The sequence below is a fragment of the Theropithecus gelada genome, chromosome 4 (assembly GCF_003255815.1).
Source record: "Theropithecus gelada isolate Dixy chromosome 4, Tgel_1.0, whole genome shotgun sequence".
Classification (NCBI taxonomy): domain Eukaryota; kingdom Metazoa; phylum Chordata; class Mammalia; order Primates; family Cercopithecidae; genus Theropithecus; species Theropithecus gelada.
Window position 1 is genome coordinate 160958775 of NC_037671.1, and position 21756 is coordinate 160980530.

At 40.1% G+C, this 21756-nt stretch overlaps 1 protein-coding gene across 3 annotated transcripts; it reads right to left on the reverse strand.

The window, feature by feature from the left end:
* Positions 1–2161: 2161 nt before the first annotated feature.
* MTFR2 (mitochondrial fission regulator 2) lies at positions 2162–21524 on the reverse strand. 3 transcript variants are annotated; one of them, XM_025383085.1, is made up of 9 exons: positions 21453–21524; positions 20420–20536; positions 18831–18931; positions 16138–16242; positions 14223–14335; positions 12892–13124; positions 10896–11253; positions 4755–4929; positions 2162–2520 (listed from the first exon to the last, which is right to left on the reverse strand). In XM_025383085.1, the coding sequence occupies exons 4-9, from the start codon at positions 16174–16176 to the stop codon at positions 2407–2409; spliced, it is 1032 nt and encodes a 343-aa protein (XP_025238870.1). In that variant the 5' UTR covers positions 16177–16242; positions 18831–18931; positions 20420–20536; positions 21453–21524; the 3' UTR covers positions 2162–2406. The 3 variants fall into 3 exon arrangements, with proteins under 3 accessions (XP_025238870.1, XP_025238868.1, XP_025238869.1); XM_025383083.1 differs by lacking the exon at positions 18831–18931; XM_025383084.1 differs by lacking the exon at positions 18831–18931 and having other exon boundaries at positions 21166–21524.
* Between the last annotated feature and the right edge of the window lie 232 nt (positions 21525–21756).

The window sequence follows — 21756 nt, forward strand, 5'->3', positions numbered from 1 at the left end:
TCCCTGCCTTGAAAACCACTATCATCTGCATATCAACCAGTCAAGATTTTGAACATTACCTTCTTGCAGTCTATATTATAAAACCTTTTATAAAAATGTCTCCAAATATAAAATACTATTAGAATGCTTGGTGAAATGTCCTTGCTTAAACACCTTAGTTTGAGAGCACCAACACACACCTAGTTTGGAGGGCAATGCAACCTACTCAAAGGCATTTGAGGAAGTGGGAGAAGGGACTCTTCCAGGGCAAGAGAGGGAAGTCAGGAAAAGAAGCTGTTAACATAACTTGCGAGAGAAAGCATCAGCATTTACAGTAATTTCATCAAATTTAAAAGTAATCAAATCTGGATTTTATAACATTTAGGCATCAGGTCATTTATGTATAGGCTCATGAGGAAGGCCTAAACTGAATCCCCAATCCTCAAGAATTCTAAAGTGAACACAGCAGTTACCGGGAGCCCAAAATAAGGCCCCTGAGGCTTCCCAGGATTTTAGGGCATATGGTCATGTCCCCCAGGATACCAGGAGTTATACTTTGAAACACAGGGGAGCACAAAGTCAGCTCAATTCTAATGCATCACTGGTGTTGAAATGTGCTTTGGGAAGGCAGGAAATCTATTCTAACGTAGAACAAAAAAGCCCACAAAAAAACCAACTTGGGGTTTGTCAAGAAATAATATACTTCACTTGGCAGAGGATAGTATCTTCCTGCTGGTTGTTGAGGGAATTGTTGATTACACATTTTTGAACAAGGAAACTAGAAAATTGAAAATGCAAGCCTACCTACTTGGAAAATAAAGTTATTTCAAGAGAAAAAAAACTCTTATTACAAGGATAATGAGAAAAGTCAGGGTGGGGAAAACGTTTAAGAGAGTCAGGAACAACAGCAAGAACAAAAACTGTTGGTAGCTAGATAAGAAATATCAAAACCAATCACAGGCTGGGTGCAGTGGCTCATGCCAGTAATCCCAGCACTTTGGGAGGCTGAGGCGGGTGGATCACTTAAACCTAGGAATTTGCGACTAGCCTGGGCAACATGGTGAAACACCATCTCTACAAAAAATACAAAACTTAGCCAGGCATGATGGTATGTGCCTGTAGTCCAGCTACTTAGGAGGCTGAGGTGCGAGGATCACTTAAGCCCAGGAGTTGGAGGCTGCAGCGAGTCATGACTGCACCACTGCACTCCAGCCTGGGCAACAGAGCAAGACCCTGTCTCCAAAAAAAAAAAAAAAAAAAAAAAATCACAGAAGGAATAACGAACAGGCAGGCATTGAAACTACACTACGACAGGTGCAGGGACTCACGCTTATAATCCCAGCATTTTGGGAGGCCAAGGCAGGAGGATCACTTGGGGCCAGGAGTTTGAGACTAGCCTAGCCAACATGAGACCCTGTCTCTACAAATTAGCCAGGACGGTAGTACACACCTATATTCCAGCTACTTCGGAGGCTAAGGGAAGAGTATCACTTGAACCCAGGAATTTGAGCTTGCAGTGAGCCATGACTGCACCACTCACTCCAGCCTGCACAACAGAATGAGACCTTATCTCTTAAAAAACAAACAAACAAAAAAAAAACCACTACACTATTATGCTTGTGGTGTCATTACAAATGCTTTTGGCTGCAAGTAACAGAAAACCCACAGGGCATATTTTTCTAATATATCTTTCTGACAAGAAGTCTGCAAACAGGACTTGTTGATGTTGGTTCAACAGCTCAGCAATGTCATCTCTGTGATTCTAACCCTTTTCTTCATGGTCATAACTGCCCCACAGCCACTCCTAACTGGAATATGGCCAGGAGAAAAGGTTGAGAATGGAGGTGGGGCCAGGCAAGCAACTCTCTGCCACAACAAGAAAACTGTAGGAAACCTGGGCTTTGTTGAAAGTGAAGAGCTTGGCAAAATGGGTGGGGCTGAGTCCATCGCAATGGTGACCTGAGCTCCCTGGCTGCTGCACACAGTCTGAAGGGTCCAGGGAAACATGTACATTTCCATATCACATTAGTATGTGGGTGAAGAGGGACAAAATATCTGTTGCAAACTTATGTTTCATTTCTATTATCCAAGAAACTACCTATGAAATTCCTCACAAAAAACAAACAAAAAGGTCAGACTATGTGGTGAGAAAACATGAATTTGAATTGCTACAAAACACAAGCAAGTTCAAAAGGAATGTTTATTTTAAGCTGTATGTACAGAAGAACAGAGTGTAAATGTAGAAAGGAACAAAGGAAACAAAAATGACAGGCATAGATATTTACATAGCAAGTGTAGGCAAAATGTGTCAAGAAAAGTCTTTAAATACATCTACTTTTAGCCTTTAACAGTCCAAATCAGTTTCTAAGAATAATTTATCATCCAGGAAGAAGTTTTAGAAGTTTAAGGTTCAACCTTAAGTTGAGTTTAAATCCTTGAGTTTAGAAGGCTTGTATTGCTGATACCTTGGTCAACAGCTTTTGTGTTGACCATTTCTTCTTTAGTTCGCTGTCCTTCTGACTGTGAAATGTGATGTCCAAACTGAAACAAAGCAAATATTTAACATACAAATTATTCTAATGTTAAAAAAAAAAAAAGAACGGCAAGACAAAGGGCCGATGACCCTCTGAGGTTTAACACACAATATTTACTTACTGTATGTATTACTATAATACATCGTTATTTGGCTGTGTATCAGGTACTACACTCAGAGCCAAGGACAAACGTGAACGAGACACTCTCAGCGGCACAGACTGAGCTCTTAGGCAACTAAAATTTGAGTCCCTGTGTGCCCAGCCTGAAATTAAGTGCTAAAAATTACATAAAAAAAAAAAAAAGATGATTCTCTAAAAAACTTGTAGTTGGTTGGAAAGAAAGTGCGAGAGACACTGAACTAACAGCAAGCAGTAAATGACAAGCTAGTAACACTTCGCTTATCCACTATCACTGGGAAACGGTGTGTCCCGCCTACGGGAACTTCTCAGATAACTGCAGGTTTTCAAACATCCTGAAATTTTAAGAAACCAAGTTCTAGTCTCTGCTCTGCCCCTTATATAGGGGATTATAGGCACTACAGGGCTCATTTTCCTCGTATTTTTTGGGGGAAGGAGGTTACCGCTATAAAGATCTAGTGAGATGAGTAAAAAAGGTACTCTGCAAGTTACAAATTGCTCTACAAATGATAAAATTAAACATTTATTTTAGACACATTTGCATTTTTATGGTAATAGTTCTAAAGCAAACTTCTTGTCTTCCTTTTTTTTTTTTGAGATGGAGTCTCGCTGTGTCACCTAGGCTCGAGGGCAGTGGCAAGATCTCAGCTCCCTACAAGCTCCGCCTCCAGGGTTCACGCCATTCTCCTGCCTCAGCCTCCCAAGTAGCTGGGACTACAGACACCCACCACCACGCCCGGCTAATTTCTTTTGTATTTTTAGTAGAGATGGGGTTTCACTGTGTTAGCCAGGATGGTCTTGATCTCCTGACCTCATGATCCACCCGCCTCAGCCTCCCAAAGTGCTGGGATTACAGGCTTGAGCCACCGCGCCCGGCCTTGTCTTCTTAAATAGTTAAAAGAATATAATTTTCTAAGTCAATATGCTAAACATCAGATATTAAAGTACACACACACAAACACACACACACAATGGTGAGCTAAGAGGTTGCTAGCACTGGAGTGGGAATGTATGTGTGTGACAAGTCCCTCCACTCTGTTACATTTTTTTATTTTTATTTTTTGAGATGGAGTCTCGCCCTGTCACCAGGCTGGAGTCCAATGGCACAATCTTGGCCCACTGCAACCTCTGCCTCCCAGGTTCAAGCAATCCTCCTGCCTCAGCCTCCTGAGTAGCTGGAATTACAGGCGCACACCACCACGCCTGGCTAATTTTTGTATTTTTAGTAGAGACGAGGTTTCACCATGTTGGTCAGACTGGTCTCGAACTCCTGACCTAGTGATCTGCCCACCTCAGCCTCCCAAAGTGCTGGGATGACCATGCCCGGCCCTGTTACACTCTTTGAGGACTCAATGCATCTGAGCTTTCCAGTCTCTTCCTCTGCTGACATCTGTCCTTCCTCAGTGCTATCTAGCTGACTGTAGATGCTGTTCCTCTTCCACACTCCTGTCCAGGGCTTATTTTTATGTGTTAATACTACCTCAACTAAATTAAGACATGTGAAAACCACCCCAAAATTAGAATTACTTCTAAATTTAAGAAAAGAGACTTCAAGTAAATAGTGGTCTTAAGGCTCAAATGCTTAAAATCCAGTGTTTATCATCCTAGGCATCCAGTAAGTGCTGTCACTAAAGATAACTATAATCCCATTTGCTTTTTTACATGCAGAGTTAACATTAGATTCAACAAAATATCCAAAGTCTGTATATTTGACAGAGAAAAATCTTGGCGTATTCACATTCCATATGGTTAAGGGGAATCTATTGCACCATTCTTCCCCGGCCCTCTCAAACTGTCAGACACCCAGTTCATACTGCAGATGGCAACATCAAATTGGCACCTAAGATAAGTCATTATAAACATACGCACAAATATTTTTAAAATTAAGTATTTTATTTCAAAAGACCTCATAATAGGCTAAAAGTGAAAATGAGCATATAAAATTAACAAAAAAAAAAAACCCCAGAAACATTAGCAGCATCAATAAACAATTATATAGCCCATTCTGCACAATTACTTCAAGAGAACTTGAACACAAAACTGTAACATAAACAATACATCTGAGAAAAACTGAAAAATTAATATTCCATTAGTGTAGCTTACCCTTGAAGTTTCTGGACTAGAAAATGGGGAAGATTCCCAAGATCTATTCTCTTTCTCAAAAGAATCATCTTCTTGAAATGCAAATTTCTGCTTAAGTGCATGAGATATTAAAGAAACTGGATCCCAATGTGAATTCTGTCTTTTCCTCTTATGAATGGGTCTACCGCCAGGTGACCTATTTTTTTTTAAAAAAAAATTGAATTTATTAAAACTTGGATGTAATTTTAGCTCCTTGTTGACAAACATAGTAGGAATACAAGCATAATATCTTACAATTTAATTAGTCTTCCAAGAGACTGAAAATAATCTAACCTTCAAGAAATTTTTGCAATGAAATAAGGAAAGCACAATGAATGAAGAATCAGAAAAACCAAGAACCAATCTGACTTGGGACTCTGCCATAACCCTGTTAGGACCTGAGATTTGTCAGATGTCACTATGCTGAAGATCTTTATTATTGTAATTTTCTAATTTCCTAATGGGTAGGAAAATTCAAATAAGAACTTTTAAAAGGACTAGAGTTCATGCAAAAAAAAAAAAAATTAGGCAAATTGTTCATTGGTTTGGGCATTCATTCATTCAGTCTTCATTGAATGCCCACTACTACATCCAGCTCCATTTTATGCTTTGGGAGTATTCTGCTTCCTATTCTTACAGCAAGATTATCATCAATATACTAGTGAGTAAGATCATTTGGATGGTAATAAGTGCTGTGAATAAAACAAAACAGAGGCTGGGCATGGTAGCTCGTGTCTGTAATCCCAGCACTTTAGGAGGCCAAGGTGGGAGGACTGCTTAAGCTCAGGAGTTCGAGAGCAGCCTGGGTAACATAGCGAGACCCCGTCTCTACAAAAAAATTAAAAATTAGCCAGGCAACTACTTGGGAGGTTCAGGCAGGAGGATCACTTGAGCCAAGGAGATCAAGCCTGCTGTGAGTCGTGGCACCACTACACTCCAGCCTGGGTGACAGAGCAAGACCTTGTCTCAAAAAAAAAAAAAAAAAAAAAAAAAAAAAAAACTAAATTAAAAAATAAAAAATAGGGAGATGTAGTAGCGACTAGGGACAGAAGCACTTTAGATGAGACATGATCAGAAACAAAGCCACTTTAAGGAAGCAACATCCTCTTTAAGAAAATGACAAGGGGTCAGTTTTAGTGTAAACATCTGGGGGTGCATCAGGAAGGAGCCTGGCATGTGTGAGAAATGGAAAAAGGAAACCAACTGCAGCTGGAGCTCAGTGGACAAACACGGGACATAGGAGAGGAGTTCAGCGAGAGAAGCGAGGGCTGGCTCCTGGAGGGACCTACGGACACAGCAAGGGCTCTAGAACTGATTCAAAGCACAATGGAAACCCACAGAAGAGTCTGAAGCAGCAGAATGGCCTGATCTGACTTCTGGTCACTATCTGCAGAAAACATAACGAGGCAAGAATGAAAACAGACCACTGAGGAGGCTGCTGTGGAAGTTCAAGCTAGATAAGAATGGGCTTGGCCTGGGGAGGTGGCAGTGGAGGTCAAGCGGGTCCACAGAATTGAGCTATGTGCTGATGGGAAGTGTGGGAGATAGAACAGAAAATAAAGATGAATGATGATTCCTAGATATTTGTTTTTGTTTTTTTGAGACGGAGTCTCGCTTTGTTACCAAGGCTGGAGTGCAGTGGGTCACTGCAACCTCCGCCTCCTGGGCTCAAGCAATTCCCCTGCCTCAGCCTCCTAGTAGCTGGGATTACAGGTGTGCGCCACCATGCCCGGGTAAGTTTTGTATTTTTAGTAGACACAGGGTTTCACCATGTTGGCCAGGCTGGTCTTGAACTCCTGACCTCAATTGATCTGCCCACCTCGGCCTCCCAAAGTGCTGGGATTACTGGTGTGAGCCACCACACCTGGCCTGATTCCTAGATCTTAAGCAACCGGGTGATCGTGTTGCCATTTGCTAAGATGCAAAAGACATGGGAAAGAACAGGTTTTCAAGGTGGCGGAAAAGAACAGGTAGGAAGGAAAAGTCTTATTTTGGACCTGTGAAACGAGATACCTGTGAGACAGGCAAATAAAGATGTCAAGTAGGAATTTGGGTGTATGCACCCGGGCTCAGAGGAGAGATCAGGGCTAGAAAAATAAACATTTGAGTCATAAGCATACAGCTAGTATTTAGAGCCACAGGACTAGGTGAGCTCACCAAAGGAAACAGCATGGACAGAGAAGAGAGGGGACTGAGGTCTGAACCAGGTACTTCAACATTTAAAGACCAGGCCCAGGGGGAAGAGTTAAAGGAATAAGAAGGAATAGCCGATGAGGTCAGAGGAAACCTGGGGGTATGCTTTCTCAGAAACCAAGTAAAGAAAGTGCTCCAGGCTGGGTGCAGTGGCTCACACCTGTAATCCCAGCACTTTGGGAGGCCGAGGCAGGTGGATCACGAGGTCAAGAGATGAGACCACCCTGGCCAATATGGTGAAACCCCATCTCTACTAAAAATACAAAAATTAGCCTGGCATGGTGGCACACACCTGTAGTCCCAGCTACTTGGGAGGCTGAAGCAGGAGAATCACTTGAATCCAGGAGGCAGAGGTTGCAGTGAGCCGAGATCGTGCCACTGCACTCCAGCCTGGCAACAGAGCGAGACTCTGTCTCAAAAAAAAAAAAAAGAAAGTGTCCAAGGAGGAGATGGGGACCACCATGGGCTGTATCAAATGCTGCGAAGAAGTCAAGTAAGACGAGCAACGCAAAGAGACCACTGGATTTAGCCACATGGAGAGTCACTAGTGAAGCAGTTTCCAATGGAGTCACTGTGGGTAGAAGGCGGCATTAATAGAAACAAATTATAGATGACTTCAAGAATTCCTATCAGAAAGGGGAGCAGAACAGAACAACAGCTGAGAGTACATGTGTTCTGAAGATGGGAAGTACTTAGGTATGAGGAGAAGGATGAGGTAAAGAAGGAAGATTCAGTGATGCAGAAGGGCTCATTTTAAGTGAAATCCTTGTGAAAAGGAAAGAGAAAGGAAACCAGTAACCAAAGGAAGAGCCTGGCCATGAATGATGACACTTCGCTCACAACAGCAAGACAGAAGGCAGAGAATCTGCATGGGGAATCTGTAGGTGTAAAGAGGTAAGAGAGCTCATCTGATTGCTCAGCAAGGTACAAAACAAAGTTAGCTGTACAGGCAATTCAGGAGAGAGCAGGCGGACAGGAGGCAGAGTCTACTGGCCTTTTAGTTGTTTTTCCAGTGATAGTAACAGTCACAGAGTTGCTGTTTGATACTAAGCCTGATGACATAAGTACAAGATCTAGCTGGGGCCAGGCATGCACCTACAGCCATGGGATTTTTCTCAACAAGCTGCCTCAGGCTCTTCCTTTGGTTACTGGTTTCCCTTCTCTTTCCTCTTCACAAGGATTTCACTTAAAATGAGCCCTTCTGCATCATTGCAAGGAACAAACTCACAACCTCATTAAAAACAGAACTGACTTATCTGTCCTAGGACTATTACTATACAGAAAATACATCTATTTTCTCACCAAAAACCTCACTAAGGGATTTCCAGGTAAACATGGCAAATCCCTTGTGAAATCCTACTAAAATGACAGTAAAGAAATGAAAAAGGTCTATATATCCACAAGGACAAAGAGATTAGAAGGGGGACAGGAGATAAGAATTGCAACCAGATGCTGGAAGCTGGAAAGATGATGAAAGTGAGAGCGTGGGGCATGAGTGAAAAGTCTGTGCTGAATAGACACTTCTCTCTTGCTCGTCTTTCCCCACTCAGCTCTCCAATGACCTGGCTTGCACCCACTGTGTAATCCCCACCCCTCCTGACCATAAGGGCGACTGAAGAACTTTCTAAGGAAAATCCTGTAGCCCAAAAGAAAAGACATACAGCTCTGGGATGTGGCCAACAAAATGGTCCTCTCCCTAAACACTAAATTGTGAAGCCCCCAAGTTGATAAGCCCACCTCACACAAAGAACATGCAATCAGCTTTTCCTTGTCTCATTTTTAAATAAGAATCACCAGATGCTTACACAAGGCTACAAAACTAAAGACAGAGATCAAAGCTAAAAGGAAAAAAGAAACTCACAAAAAATAGAGTAATTCAAGAAGACAGAAAAACTTAAAACAAACCTATACGTTTAATACTGTCAGTGGGATAAGACCAATAAAACCAAAAAGATTTTAAAAAGAAGCACTTGAAGAAAAAGCAACAGCTGTTAAAAATTAAAAATGTGGGCCAGGCACAGTGGCTCACACCTGTAATCCCAGCACTTTGGGAGGCTGAGGCCAGTGGATCGTAAGGTCAGGAGTTCATGACCAGCCTGGCCAACATGGTGAAACCCCGTCTCTACTAAAACTACAAAAAGTAGCTGGGCATGGTGGCACGTGCCTGTAATCCCAGCTACTCGGGAGGCTGAGGCAAGAGAATTGCTTGAACCAACACCTGGGAGGCAGAAGTTGCAGTGAGCCAAGATCATGCCACTGCACTCCAGCCTAGGCGACAGAGCCAGACTCCATCTCAAAAAAAAGAATAAAAGAACATTTTTGGACATGCAAAGTATTAAACTAATCTACCTTTTATGTTTCTCCAGAAGCTACAGGAAGATACGATATTTAGGAAATCAGTGATGCAGCACAGAAAAAAAGGGGGCAAGAATGCTCAAGAGGTAAGCGAAGAAAATCCTTCGGGCACAGAGGGATCCTCAAGGAGAACCACCAAGAACTAAATGGAGGTTCATCCAAAAATTAGAAATAGAACTACCCTATGATCCAGCAATCCCACTTCTGGGTACTTATCCAAAAGAAGTGAAATCAGTATCTCAAAGACATATCTGCACACCCACATTCATTGCAGCGCTATTCACAATAGACAAGACATGGAAGCAAACTAAATGTCTACCAACAGATGAATGGATTAAGAAACAGGATATATACATATAATAGAATATACAGTATGCTAAGTGAAATAAGTCAGTCACAAAAAGATAAATGCTGCATGATTCACTTATATGAGGTATCTAAAGTAATCAAACTAGGCCGGGCACAGTGGCTCTCGCCTGTAATCCCAGTACTTTGAGAGACCGAGGCAGGAGGATGGCTTGAGCCCAGGAATACAAGACCAGCCCGGGCAACACAGTGAAATCCTGTCTCTATTTTTTTTTAATAAGATAAAATAAAAAATAAGGCAATCAAACTATAGAGGTAGAAAGAAGAATGGCAGTTGCCAGGGGATGAGGGGAGAGGGAAACAATTACTGTTCAATGAGTATAAAATTTCAGTTATGCAAGATGAAAAAGCTCTACAGACTTGTTGTACAACATTATGCTTATGGTTAATGATACCGTATTACACACATAAAAATCTGTTAGCAGAACAGAGCTCATTATGTTTTTTCACCACACACACACACACAAATGCAACTCAGAGAGGCAATTATTAACTCTAAAAAAATTATTCAACAAACAAAATGTAGTCAAAATATATGAAATGGGGCCAGGCACAGTGACTCACACCTATAATCCCAGCACTTTGGGAGGCCAACATGGGCAGATCGCTTGAGCTCAGGAGTTCGAGACCAGCCTGGGCAACATGGCGAAACCTCATCTCTACAAAAAATACAAAAATTAGCCAGGCATGGTGGCACATGCCTATAGTCCCAACTACTAAGAAAGCTGAGGTGGGAGGATCACTTGAGCCCAGAAGGTCGAGGCTGCAGTGACCTATAATTTCAACACTGCCCTCCAGCCTGGGTTACAATATGAGAAATGGCTTACTATGGATGTTTACCATTATAATAAGGATATTAATTTTGAATACTCATTTAACTAAAGATTGTGGTTTCACTATTTCAGGAAAACGTAGCAAGATATGTGTGTGTAGAATATCTAAGAAAATATATTCCTAATATCCTACAATTGGAAGTCAATATAATTAAAATATCAAGAAATAGCAAATAAGTATGTTGTTTCAAAAATATGGTGATAAGAGACAGTAGAAGAAGTAGTCAAAAATAATTGAATGTCATTATCTCTGGGATAGGTATTCAGGGGTAAAGAATAAGAAAAAAGACATATGTTAATTTTCATAAACATAATAATTTTTCTAAACATATAATTGACAAAATTTCAGTTCACTTTTCAAATCACAACAACATACCGCTCAATTGCACGAAGCTTAACCTTATTCATATCCTTTAGAACGTCCAACATGTTTGGAATATCTTTGTTTCTCTGGCTTTTTGAATGATGACTATAATTGGTCTTATTAGCAGCCAGGTTCTGTTTGTTCATTTCAGTAGCTGGATTATCTGAGTCACAAATATTACTAGATCTTGGTTGTACTGGAGGAAAACACAGTGGCTGGAGAGATGAAAACTGAGGAGGAAGTGGTGGTGGAGGAGGAGGAGAAGAAAGCACTGAACTTGGAAACTGATCTGGCTCCACACTCAGACGGGCAGCCCGCGATGATGACAACTGGCCCAAACTAATGGGCTTGTCATTCAAGCCAAAGGAACCTACAAACAAAGTGGTTGATTACAAAATCATGCACAATTATCTCTAACGTAATGTATATTAATAACACTAATTAGAACCAAAACAGGAGCAATTTCTGTAATGCTACTAAAAGTAGCGATATAGTAGCAAGGAAAGAGAATCAATTCCATCTGCTTAGTAATTTAAGAGTCAGGTCAAATTGTGAATTCATTTTTAATCCAGTTAGGAATTTTCAGTGTAGGCCCAAGAGCAGAGGGGGTTGGAGAATGCATTTAAACAAACAAACAAAAAAATGTGTTTTTTCAGTAATTCACATACACTCTAAACTTCATCCTCTATTTTAAAAAGCTAAAACATAATCAACAACTTGTAGTTAGAAATACAAATTGATGTATTCACTCTATAATGACATTGGAGAAATAAGCATATTATTTTCTAAGCAAAGCTTAAGATGGGTACTGAGTATTTAACTTTTCCACAACAGATTTGCTCTTAAAGGACTGTGGGTAAACATGATTGCTTAAGAAAACTGTGTATAGTTATATATCATTTTACTTATTATGTATAAATATAAGTTATTGTATATTATATAATGTGTTTATATGTAAATTATGTTATAAATATATACTGTATAAATATATTAAATTATATGTGTATTTATGCATTTGTATACATATTAAACAATTTTTAGCAATTATATTTACACACAGCCCTTTACAGCCAAATCTGTTGTGAAAAGCATTCAGTACCTAGATTGCTTTACATTTTATACACACATACACAAATACATACACGTGTGTGTGTGTGCATATGTTTAAAGCAAGCTGTATCTCTATAAATTTATAAAACAATCATCAGGAAAACATTACTCACCTCAACTTGCTGGAAGTGTAGCAGCAATAACTAAAAACTATAAACATATATCCTCAAACCTATATCCTCTTTCAAACCAATGCATTCTTCCTCTTTAATCTCCAATGCTTTCATGAAGAGTTAGAAAAGCTTTCTGAGGGCCGGGCACGGTGGCTCATGCCTGTAATCCCAGCACTTTGGGAGGCCGAGGCAGGTGGATCACGAGGTCAGCAGATCGAGACCATCCTGGCTAACACGGTGAAACCCCGTCTCCACTAAAAATACAAAAAATTAGCCAGGCATGGTGGTGGGCACCTGTAGTCCCAGCTACTCAGGAGGCTGAGGCAGGAGAATGGCGTGAACCCAGGAGGCAGAGCTTGCAGTGAGCCGAGATCACACCACTGCACTCCAGCCTGAGCAACAGAGGGAGACTCCGTCTCAAAAAAAAAAAATAAAGAAAGAAAAGAAAAGCTTACATAGAAGACAACAGACTTTTTAATACAAAAATACAATCTTCTAGTATAGTAAAGCTAGTTCTTCTTTAAATCAAAGCCATCCCCTCACTACAAATGTGTCTTAATTTATCTTGAATAAACATCAGATATAATAATTTTGTATATCCAACATCCTTTTATGTGCATTTAATGTTTTCATGGTACTTATTCAGAATTGTACTCACTTAAATATTAGATGTTCCTGTATGCTACTGTATGTACTATATTCAGTACAGTATCATGCTGTACAGGTTGGTATAGGCTATACCATGAGTATCATCTAACTGAAACAAAACTCCTGGTGTTACTTACTAGAATTTGCACTGTTTTTCAGTTCCTGCATTTCCACAATTGCTGCAATCTGAGAGCGAAGAAAAGTCAGCTCATTTTCAAGGGCAGCTATTTTTTTAATTGCAGCTTCATTTACAGGCATATCATTTTTCACTGTTTCTTTCTGTCTTACAGCAGGTGACAATGGATCCTGAACTAGTTGCAAAGGATGAAAAATTTCCACCTTCTCTTCTTCATTTTTCCATATACTATTTCTGTGGGTGAAAAAAACAAGAAATGAAAATCAAAAGACAATAAAACAAAATAAAAGCTACTCTCAGGCCAGGCACGGTGGCTCACGCCTGTAATCCCAACACTTTGGGAGGCTGAGGCAGTGAATCACCTGAGGATAGGAGTTTGAGACCAGCCTGATCAAAATGGCGAAACCCTGTCTCTACTAAAAATATTTTTAAAAATTAGCTAGGTGTGATGGCGTGGCCCTGTAGTCCCAGCTACTTGGGAGGCTGTGGCAGGAGAATCGCTTGAGCCTGGGAGGCAGAGGTTGCGGTGAGCCAAGATCGTGCCATTGCACTCCAGCCTGGTTGACAGAGTGAAACTTTGTCTCCAAAAAAAAAAACTACTCTCCACCCCCCATGATTGTTTCTAGAGTCACTGAGGACAAGGAAGACATCTTATTTAGCTTTGTATTCCCAATATAAACAGAACGTAGCCTCCAATAAAGGACCATTCAGTGACCAGGGAATGAACAAAAGAAACCCTGCTTTTAGATTATAAAACAAAAATAATTATTCTGCAATTGCTCTACTTATTAACTTTAAATGCAGGTAAGTTAATTTATTTAGAAGTTCTATGTAAGTTAATAAAGAGTCTTACATTCAGGATTACATTAGGGTGAAATGTATGTTCTTTTAACTATTTGAAAATTGGTGCCAGTTTGATACATCAGCCAGAATACTTAAAGAATTGACACTGTGCTTAGAGCCTGTATCTGAATATACTAACATATAAGGCAATACTCTCTAGGAGTAACACATCCAAATTTTGAATTACATTTAACATCATTGCCTGGTGCACAGTAAACACTATGTAAGTTTTGGCTAAATATATGATTCTAATATCCCTTTGATAACCACTCCCTCCTAGGCCTGGTGTTAGGTTTAAATATGCATTTTAAAAAAAAACTGGCTAAAAAAATGAAAACCAGCCAGGCTTCTTTACTAGGAAGATACAGTAGGGCACAGCACAGTTTGAAGATAAACAAAACAAAAAAAGCTCCATCAATCGGAACAAGCTTCGACACAAGCAAGAATTCAGTTTATAGCCCACTTCCCAAGGTAAGCATATAAAATTACCGAAATCTGAGATAACTGGCTTCTTCATCATTTGCCACATACAAAATATCAGCAAAAGAAGGAACCACAGATCCACAATTTTCAGAGTCTACAGAGTTCAAGAGCGGGATCAACTAAAGTAAAAAAAAAAAAAAAAAAAAAAAAAAAAAGTCAGAGCTCTGCAGGGAGTCAGGAGAAGACACATGCCCCATGGTATTAAATTAGTTAATGATCTAAAAGAAAGAAAAAGAAAAAGAATATTCAATAGAAACACATGCACCTGTTAGCAAGAAAGAACACTGGGAAAAATGTTATGCTGAAGTCTAAGCACTAAGCAATATTCTCTCCTCTGGTTAATTTCATCTATCATAAAATGCAAAATAAAATTAAATAAGCTCTTCAGTTATTGTTCACACTTGCCCATCTGTGAATGTCATTACAGACATGTACCACGTAACGTTTAGGTTGATGATGGACTGCATATACATGGGGTCACATAAGATTACAATGAAACTGAAATATTCCTATGATGAGTATTTACTATATTATACTTTTTATTATTATTTTAGAGTATATTCCTTCTACTTTAAAAGAAAAGTTGGCTGAGCATGGTAGTGCATTCCTGTAATCCCAGCACTTTGGGAGGCCAAGACAGGAGGCTCAATTAAGGCCAGGAGTTCAAGACCAGCCAGGGCAACATAGCAAGATCCTGTCTCTATCAGACGAAAAAAAAAAGTTAGCCAGGTGTGGTGGCATGCACCTCCCAGGTAGTTCCAGCTACTCAGGAGGCTGAGGTGGGAGGATCACTTGAGCCCAGGAGGTTGAGGCTGCAGTGAGCCATTATCATGTCACTGCACTTTGGCCTGGGCGACAGCAAGACCTTATCTAAAAAAAAAATAAAAATAAATAAAAAGTTAACTATAACGCAGCCTCAGGAAGATCCTTCAGCAGGTATTCCAGAAGGTATTGTTATCGTAGGAGGTGACAGCTCCATGCGTGTTATTGCCACTGAAGGTCTTCCAATAGGACAAGATGTGGAGGTAGAAGACAGTGATGCTGATGATTCTGCCCTGGGTAGGCCTAGGCTAACATGTGTGCTTGTGTCTTAGTTTTAACCAAAAAAATTTAAAAAGTACAAAAAATTAAAAAATTTTTTAAATCATAAAAAGCTTATAGAATAAGGATACAAAAAATATTTGGATAGCTGTACAATGTGTTTTAAGATAAGTGTTACTACAAAAGAGTCAAAAAGTTTTTACAAAATAAAAACATTTACAAAAAAGTTACAGTAAGCTAAGGTTAATGTATTATTGAAGAGTTTTTGTATAAATTTAGTGTAGCCTAAGTGTACAGTGATTATAAAGTCTACAGTAGTGTACAGTAATGTCCTAGGCCTTTAAATTCACTCACCACTCACTGACTCACCTAGAGCAACTTCCCGTCTTCCATTCATGGTAGGTGCCCTATACAGAGGTAACATTTTTTATCTTTTTATTAGACTGTTACTGTACTTTTTCTATGTTTAGATACACAAACACTTATCATTATGTAACAACTGCCTACAGTATTCAGTACAGTAACATGCTGTACAGGTTTGCAGACTAGAAACAACAGGTCCTACCACATAGCCTGGGTGCGCAGTAGGCCATATACCATCTAGGTTTGTGCCAGTATACTCTGTGATGTTTGCACAATGACAAAATCACTGAACAATGCATTTCTCAGAATGTATCCCCCCATCATTAAATGATGCATGATTGTATTTAAAAAAACAAAACCACAAAAACATATATGAAATGGCTTGTTCCCAAGGGTAAATTAAAGGTTTTTGGCTTGCAGGAAATGTTTCTTCCTTTGTTGTTCTACCCTGTATCTGTAAGAGTACCTAGGATTATTTTGTACTTGGTACTTAAACAATTTATGTTGACTGACTTACCTCAAAATTAGGTCTTCGACAAGGTTCTAATGGAAGCATTTTCCCAATGATACGAACAATACTCCTAGTTGATCCATAGTCTTTATTTTCCCAAATCAGCAAAACCTATTTTAAACATAAAGTATGAATTAAAATGCACTCTGATTAAGCAGATTTATATAAGTATGAAAAAAGGAGATGTAAAAAAGATGCGGTGGCATTTTTTTTAAAATACAGGGAGTCCTGTAAAATACATTTATTTTTAAAAAGAAGTATAGAATGGCAGAGCCTCTCTTCAAGAATAGAACTTTATGAGTATTTGTCTAAAAAAAAGATGGTAGTAAACATATATACATTCCAGGAAGATCTTTTAAAAAGCACAATTCATTTTGTTCTGTTTCTGATAATGTTCAAATACCCTGGAGGAAACTTTGTTCAAAAAAATTGCATCCCCTCCTCCAGCTACAAATCTCATCTTTTTGGCCCAGCCAAAAATTGACAATTTCAATTTATCAAGCAACGAGGTAATACAGAGTATACTTATGTAATTTCCTTTAAAGGAGAAATAAAAAAGGGAATAAATAAATCAGGTCCTAGACAATTCAAAGAGTTATTGACATAAAGCAAAATGTATCTGCTGGCAGTAAGCTCTTGAAAAGGTATTAGAAGTGAAAATGTGCCACTATAGCTCAAATAATACTTCGTCCTTTAGTGTAGGCTTCCCAAATTAGTGTAAACCATTGCCACAGGAACCACGCTCCCCCACCAGCCAAAAGATATAATAAATTGGACATTTTTCCTAATATCCCAACAGATATAAGTAGCATCCTATAAGCATCCTCGTTAAAACATCCAATAAACAGCCTGTCTCAGCTGTTAAACAACAGCAACAACCAACAACAGCAGGCTAAGTAAACTGTGGGTTATGCACCTGCGTGTTGATTGTGACCCATCGTATGAGGTTAGGTGTAAAATTTTCCCATTGTGGTGTCATGCTGGCACTCAAGTAGTTTGGGATTTTGGAGCATTTCAGATTTCAGGTTTTGAGTGATGCTCAACAGATAATATTTTTAAATTGCTAAGAGTATTTCACATTTTTTTCACACTCAGTCTTCAAAATCCCTTATATAGTTTACACCTTCAGAAGATCTCAATTCAGATATTTTGAGTACTTAAAAGTGACATGTGGCCAGTGGCTATCATACTGGATTTCACAGCCTAGAGGATATAGATCCCAGACCTATTACTAGTAGAATATTTGGAGGACTGAGCATTTATATTTAAAATATTCTATAGACCATTCATCTGCGTAGCCCTGCTAAGAACCACAGGCATAGAGGCTTTGCTACCATGAGGGCTACCTATGGCATATACAGTCACCCAAGAGTTGGGTTAGCTCTTAGTTAATTTAAATGATACCTTCCTATCTTGCTCGGCAGTTTCTATCCTAATAAACTCCTGTCCTTCCTCTCATTCCTTCATTGCCCCTGGACATCTTCACCACTTTCGTTGTTGTTGTTGTTTGCTTTTTGAGGTGTTTTGTTTTTTTTTTTTGAGATGGGGTTTCACTCTGTCACCCAGGCTGGAGTGCAGGGGCATGATCAGGGTTCACTGCAACCTCCATCTCCTGGGCTCAAGCAGTCCTCCTACCTCAGCTTCTGAAGTAGCTCGGACCACAGGTGCACACGACCATGCCTGGTTAATTTTTGTATTTTTTATAGAGCCGAGGTTTCAACATGTTGCCCAAGCTGGTCTTGAAAACCTGAGCTCAAGTGATCTGCCTGCCTCAGCCTCCCAAAGTGTTGGGATTACAGGAGTGACCCACCACATCTGGCCATCTTCATCATTCTTGTTATTTCATCTTCCCTCTATTCCTGGTCTAGCATCCACATTTCGACTTCACTAATTTTCCTACCAAGCATGGATTTTCTGGTTAATTATTTCAGTAATATGTTCAACGTCACTCAAAAATGGTTCATTCTTTTGATATTATGTGCTCCCACATTGCTAATGAATACACGACCCTAATTACTCTTAGCTAGGGAAAAAAAAAAAACACGACAATATTTAGAAAAACTATGACTCCACGATGACTTCAGCTGGGTTCTCACAGGTATTCTGAAATCCCTTCATAACAAGTTAGATTCTATACCACATTGCCCAGAGCAGTCTCCAATCTCTGAAATCCCTTCTCAAATCCCACCACTTCATTACCTGCAAGTGACCTTGTCTCTGCTCTTACTGAGAAAACCGAGAACTTCAATTTGACATACCTCAACTTAATTTCTCTTACTTAGCTCCATTCAAAATCTCTTTTCAGGCCGGGCGCGGGGGCTCACGCCTGTAATCCCAGCACTTCAGAAGGCCAAGGCAGGTAGATCACTTGAGGTTAGGAATTCAAGACCAGTCTGTCCAACGTGGTAAAACCCCATCTCTACTAAAAATATAAAAATCGTTGGGCATTGGTGGCAGGCTCCTGTAATCCCAGCTACTCAGCAGGCTGGGGCAGGTGAATCACTTGAACCTGGGAGCAGAGGCTGCAGTGAGCCAAGATTGCACCACTGCACTCCAGCCTGGGCAATAGAGCAAGACTCAACCTTAGGGGAAAAAAAAAAAATCTCTTTTCACTCTCTCTCACTTTCATTCTGTTCTTTAAGGCAGAAGAGTCTCTCTCCTTTCCAAGACTTATTTAATTAGATCCCTTGCCCAACTACCTTCTCAAAGGTGTTGTTCAATCACTCTCTCATGTGTATCTTAAATTTCTTCCTGTCTGTTTCTTCCAGAGTGATGACAAATATGCTGAAGTTACTTTTAACTTTAAAAATAAAAATAAAAATTCCATCCTGCAGCCCCTTCAGGTTGATGGCCTCTCTCAATTTCTTTTCACAAGCAAACTTTTCAAAAGAAGGTTGCTGATCCCACTTCCCTTCCTGACATTCTTCAAACTATTCCAACACAGTCCCATTCTCCACTTACAGAAATTCTTAGGGGCACCAATAATGCAGTAGTGATAAACAACTGTTCAGCTGTTATCTTCAGTCTCTTGATTACTGAAATGTAAAATGTTTCAATCACATCTAATGACATTTGCCATTATCAAGGTCCATGGCTTCAAATATCAAAACAAAGCAGGTAACTCCCCAAACTGAATCTTTTTCTTTCCTACATTCTAAAACCATATATATATATCCAATTGTCTGAAGGATATTTCTACTTATATGTTCTAACATCACCTCTGACTCACCTCATCTCCATATTCAAACTACTTTCTCATACTAATATGCCCATTTATAATAATGGCACCATCATTTTTCAACTTACTTTTGCTTTAAAAAAAATATTAAATTATCCGTGACTACTTTCTTCTAATTCACCCCACCTGTTTTCCTTATAGTCAATCTCATATTACAGTTATCTTTATTGTTTCTTATTCTTCATATTTTAAGTATTATGAATACAAGAACCATGTATTACTCCTCTGTATTACCTGCAGAAACAAGCATATTGTCTTTAGATACAGTAGATGTTCAACAAGTAGATAAAATTTGATTTGCTTATGATAGAGTTTGGCTGTGTCCCCACCCAAATCTCACCTTGAATTGTAATTATCCTCACGTGTCAAGGGTGGGGCCTGGTGAAGATAACTGAATCATGGGGGCAGCTTCCCCCATACTATGCTCATGGTAGTGAATAAGTCTCATGAGATGTGATGGTTTTATAAAACGGAGTCCCCTGCACAAGTTCTCTTGTCTGCCACTATGTAAGATGTGACTTTGCTACTCATTTGCCTTCAGCCATGACTGTGAGGCCTCCCCAGCCATGTGGAACTGTGAGTCAATTAAACCTCTTTCCTTTATAAATTACCCAGTCTTGGGTATGTCTTTATTAGCAGCATGAGAACAGACTAATACAGTTTATAATTCTCAGGCCTAAATCACCCTCTTTCCATTAGATTTATTCTGGATTTATTGAGGTTTAAATATTGAACTTGTTTATAAATTACCCTGAATAGAAGTTTTAATGTATCTGTGCAATAAATGTAATTCTGTGAAGGTCATGTCTGTATTTTGCTTCCTTTGTATCTTCTGTTGGCATTTGTCCTATCAGGTAAATATGTTCTCAATAATCTCATCCCTCTTCTAACTCAAACCATCAAAGCTATACTATTGCAAACTCACCTTTGTCCCACCTAAAAAGAAGCAACAATTTTGCCTTAAATCAAATGACTACATACAAGTCATTTCAAAATGAAACCCAAGAACAAATACAACAGATCCATTCCAATCCATTAAAAGATATTTACCTGGTCTACAGGAACGCCAAAATATTCCAGCATCTCTCTTAAGATATTCAGTATGAGAGACATTGATGAAGCAAATACAGAAGCCAATTCAAAGGAACATTATCAGTTTCTTGGTGCCTTTGGGGAAAATTTTAGAAAATGTTACTCTTGACAAATAAATGCCACACAAATTGTACTACATAACCTGGAAAAGTCCTCTTGATACACACTACACCGTCAACTAATTTCTCCTAGCCAGCACTATTTTGAAGGAAGTCAAAGAAAAAGAAAGGAAGGGGAAGTCTGGGGGAAAGAGAGGGTTGTAAAGAAAATTTCAATTTATTGGTTAAATTACATTAAAACCTCATAGGATGTCTGAGCTTATGAAGGGGCCTAGTTAACAGAGACCAATCAAGAACAAACTGGACATCTACTTAGGCAAGGCTTCAAGTTACATGCCACAGCGAAGCTCGCTTTCCTGAAAGCTTTGGGCTGAGACTCAGCAGATGGGTGAGTTTAGCCGACCCTTGAAAGCAGGCAAGGGCCCGACTCAAAGTTTTTAAAAAATGAACAGCTCTTCTCACACACATATCGAAGTACTGCCCATCCCTCCTCGCTCTTTTAAAATAACGAGCATGAATTCCAGATAGGTGACGTGACTTGGTCACTCATCTAGTAACAGGCCGTGACCAGAGCCGGATCGCGTCCCTCGCTTTGGCCACAAGCTTCCTGGTGCTCTCCAAACACAGCGTGGTAGCCTTGCTCACCTTCCTCCGAAGCCGAGACCCCGGGAATCACCAGAACATCAAGCGGAGGGGTTAGGAATTCTCAATCAAATTCCAGACTGCGCCACTCCTTGTCCACATCGCTCAGACGTCTACCCAGACCTCGACCCAGTTTCCACCCGCGCGCCTCGGCTTGCAGCCACAGGCGGTAACGATGACCTCAGCGAGGAACAAGAGGTCGACCCAGTGCCCAGCTCTGGAGCCTCCCGTTCAGCCAGGGTAACGTTACGGGAAGCTCGCCCACCTCCTCCCGCACCCAACCAACCCACCTTCTAGTCCCTAGGACTGGACTGCTACTTCCGCATGACGGGACAGCTACTTCCGCATCCCAGGACGAAATCAAACTCCGCGGGCCAGGACCCGTACCCAGTCTCACTGGGCAAAACTGAAGATCGCTGCTTCTGATTGGTCATTGCATGACGTCAGGCAATTCGGGAAGGGACGGCTTTTCCTTCTCAAGAGGCGGGTCTTCCAAGAGGCAGCCAATAGGAGATGACGGGCAGGGCAGGTCGCGTTAGCGCGGCGGCGCTCGCGCAAGGCAAGGTTTTAGGTACAAAGCCGTGAGCTGGACTC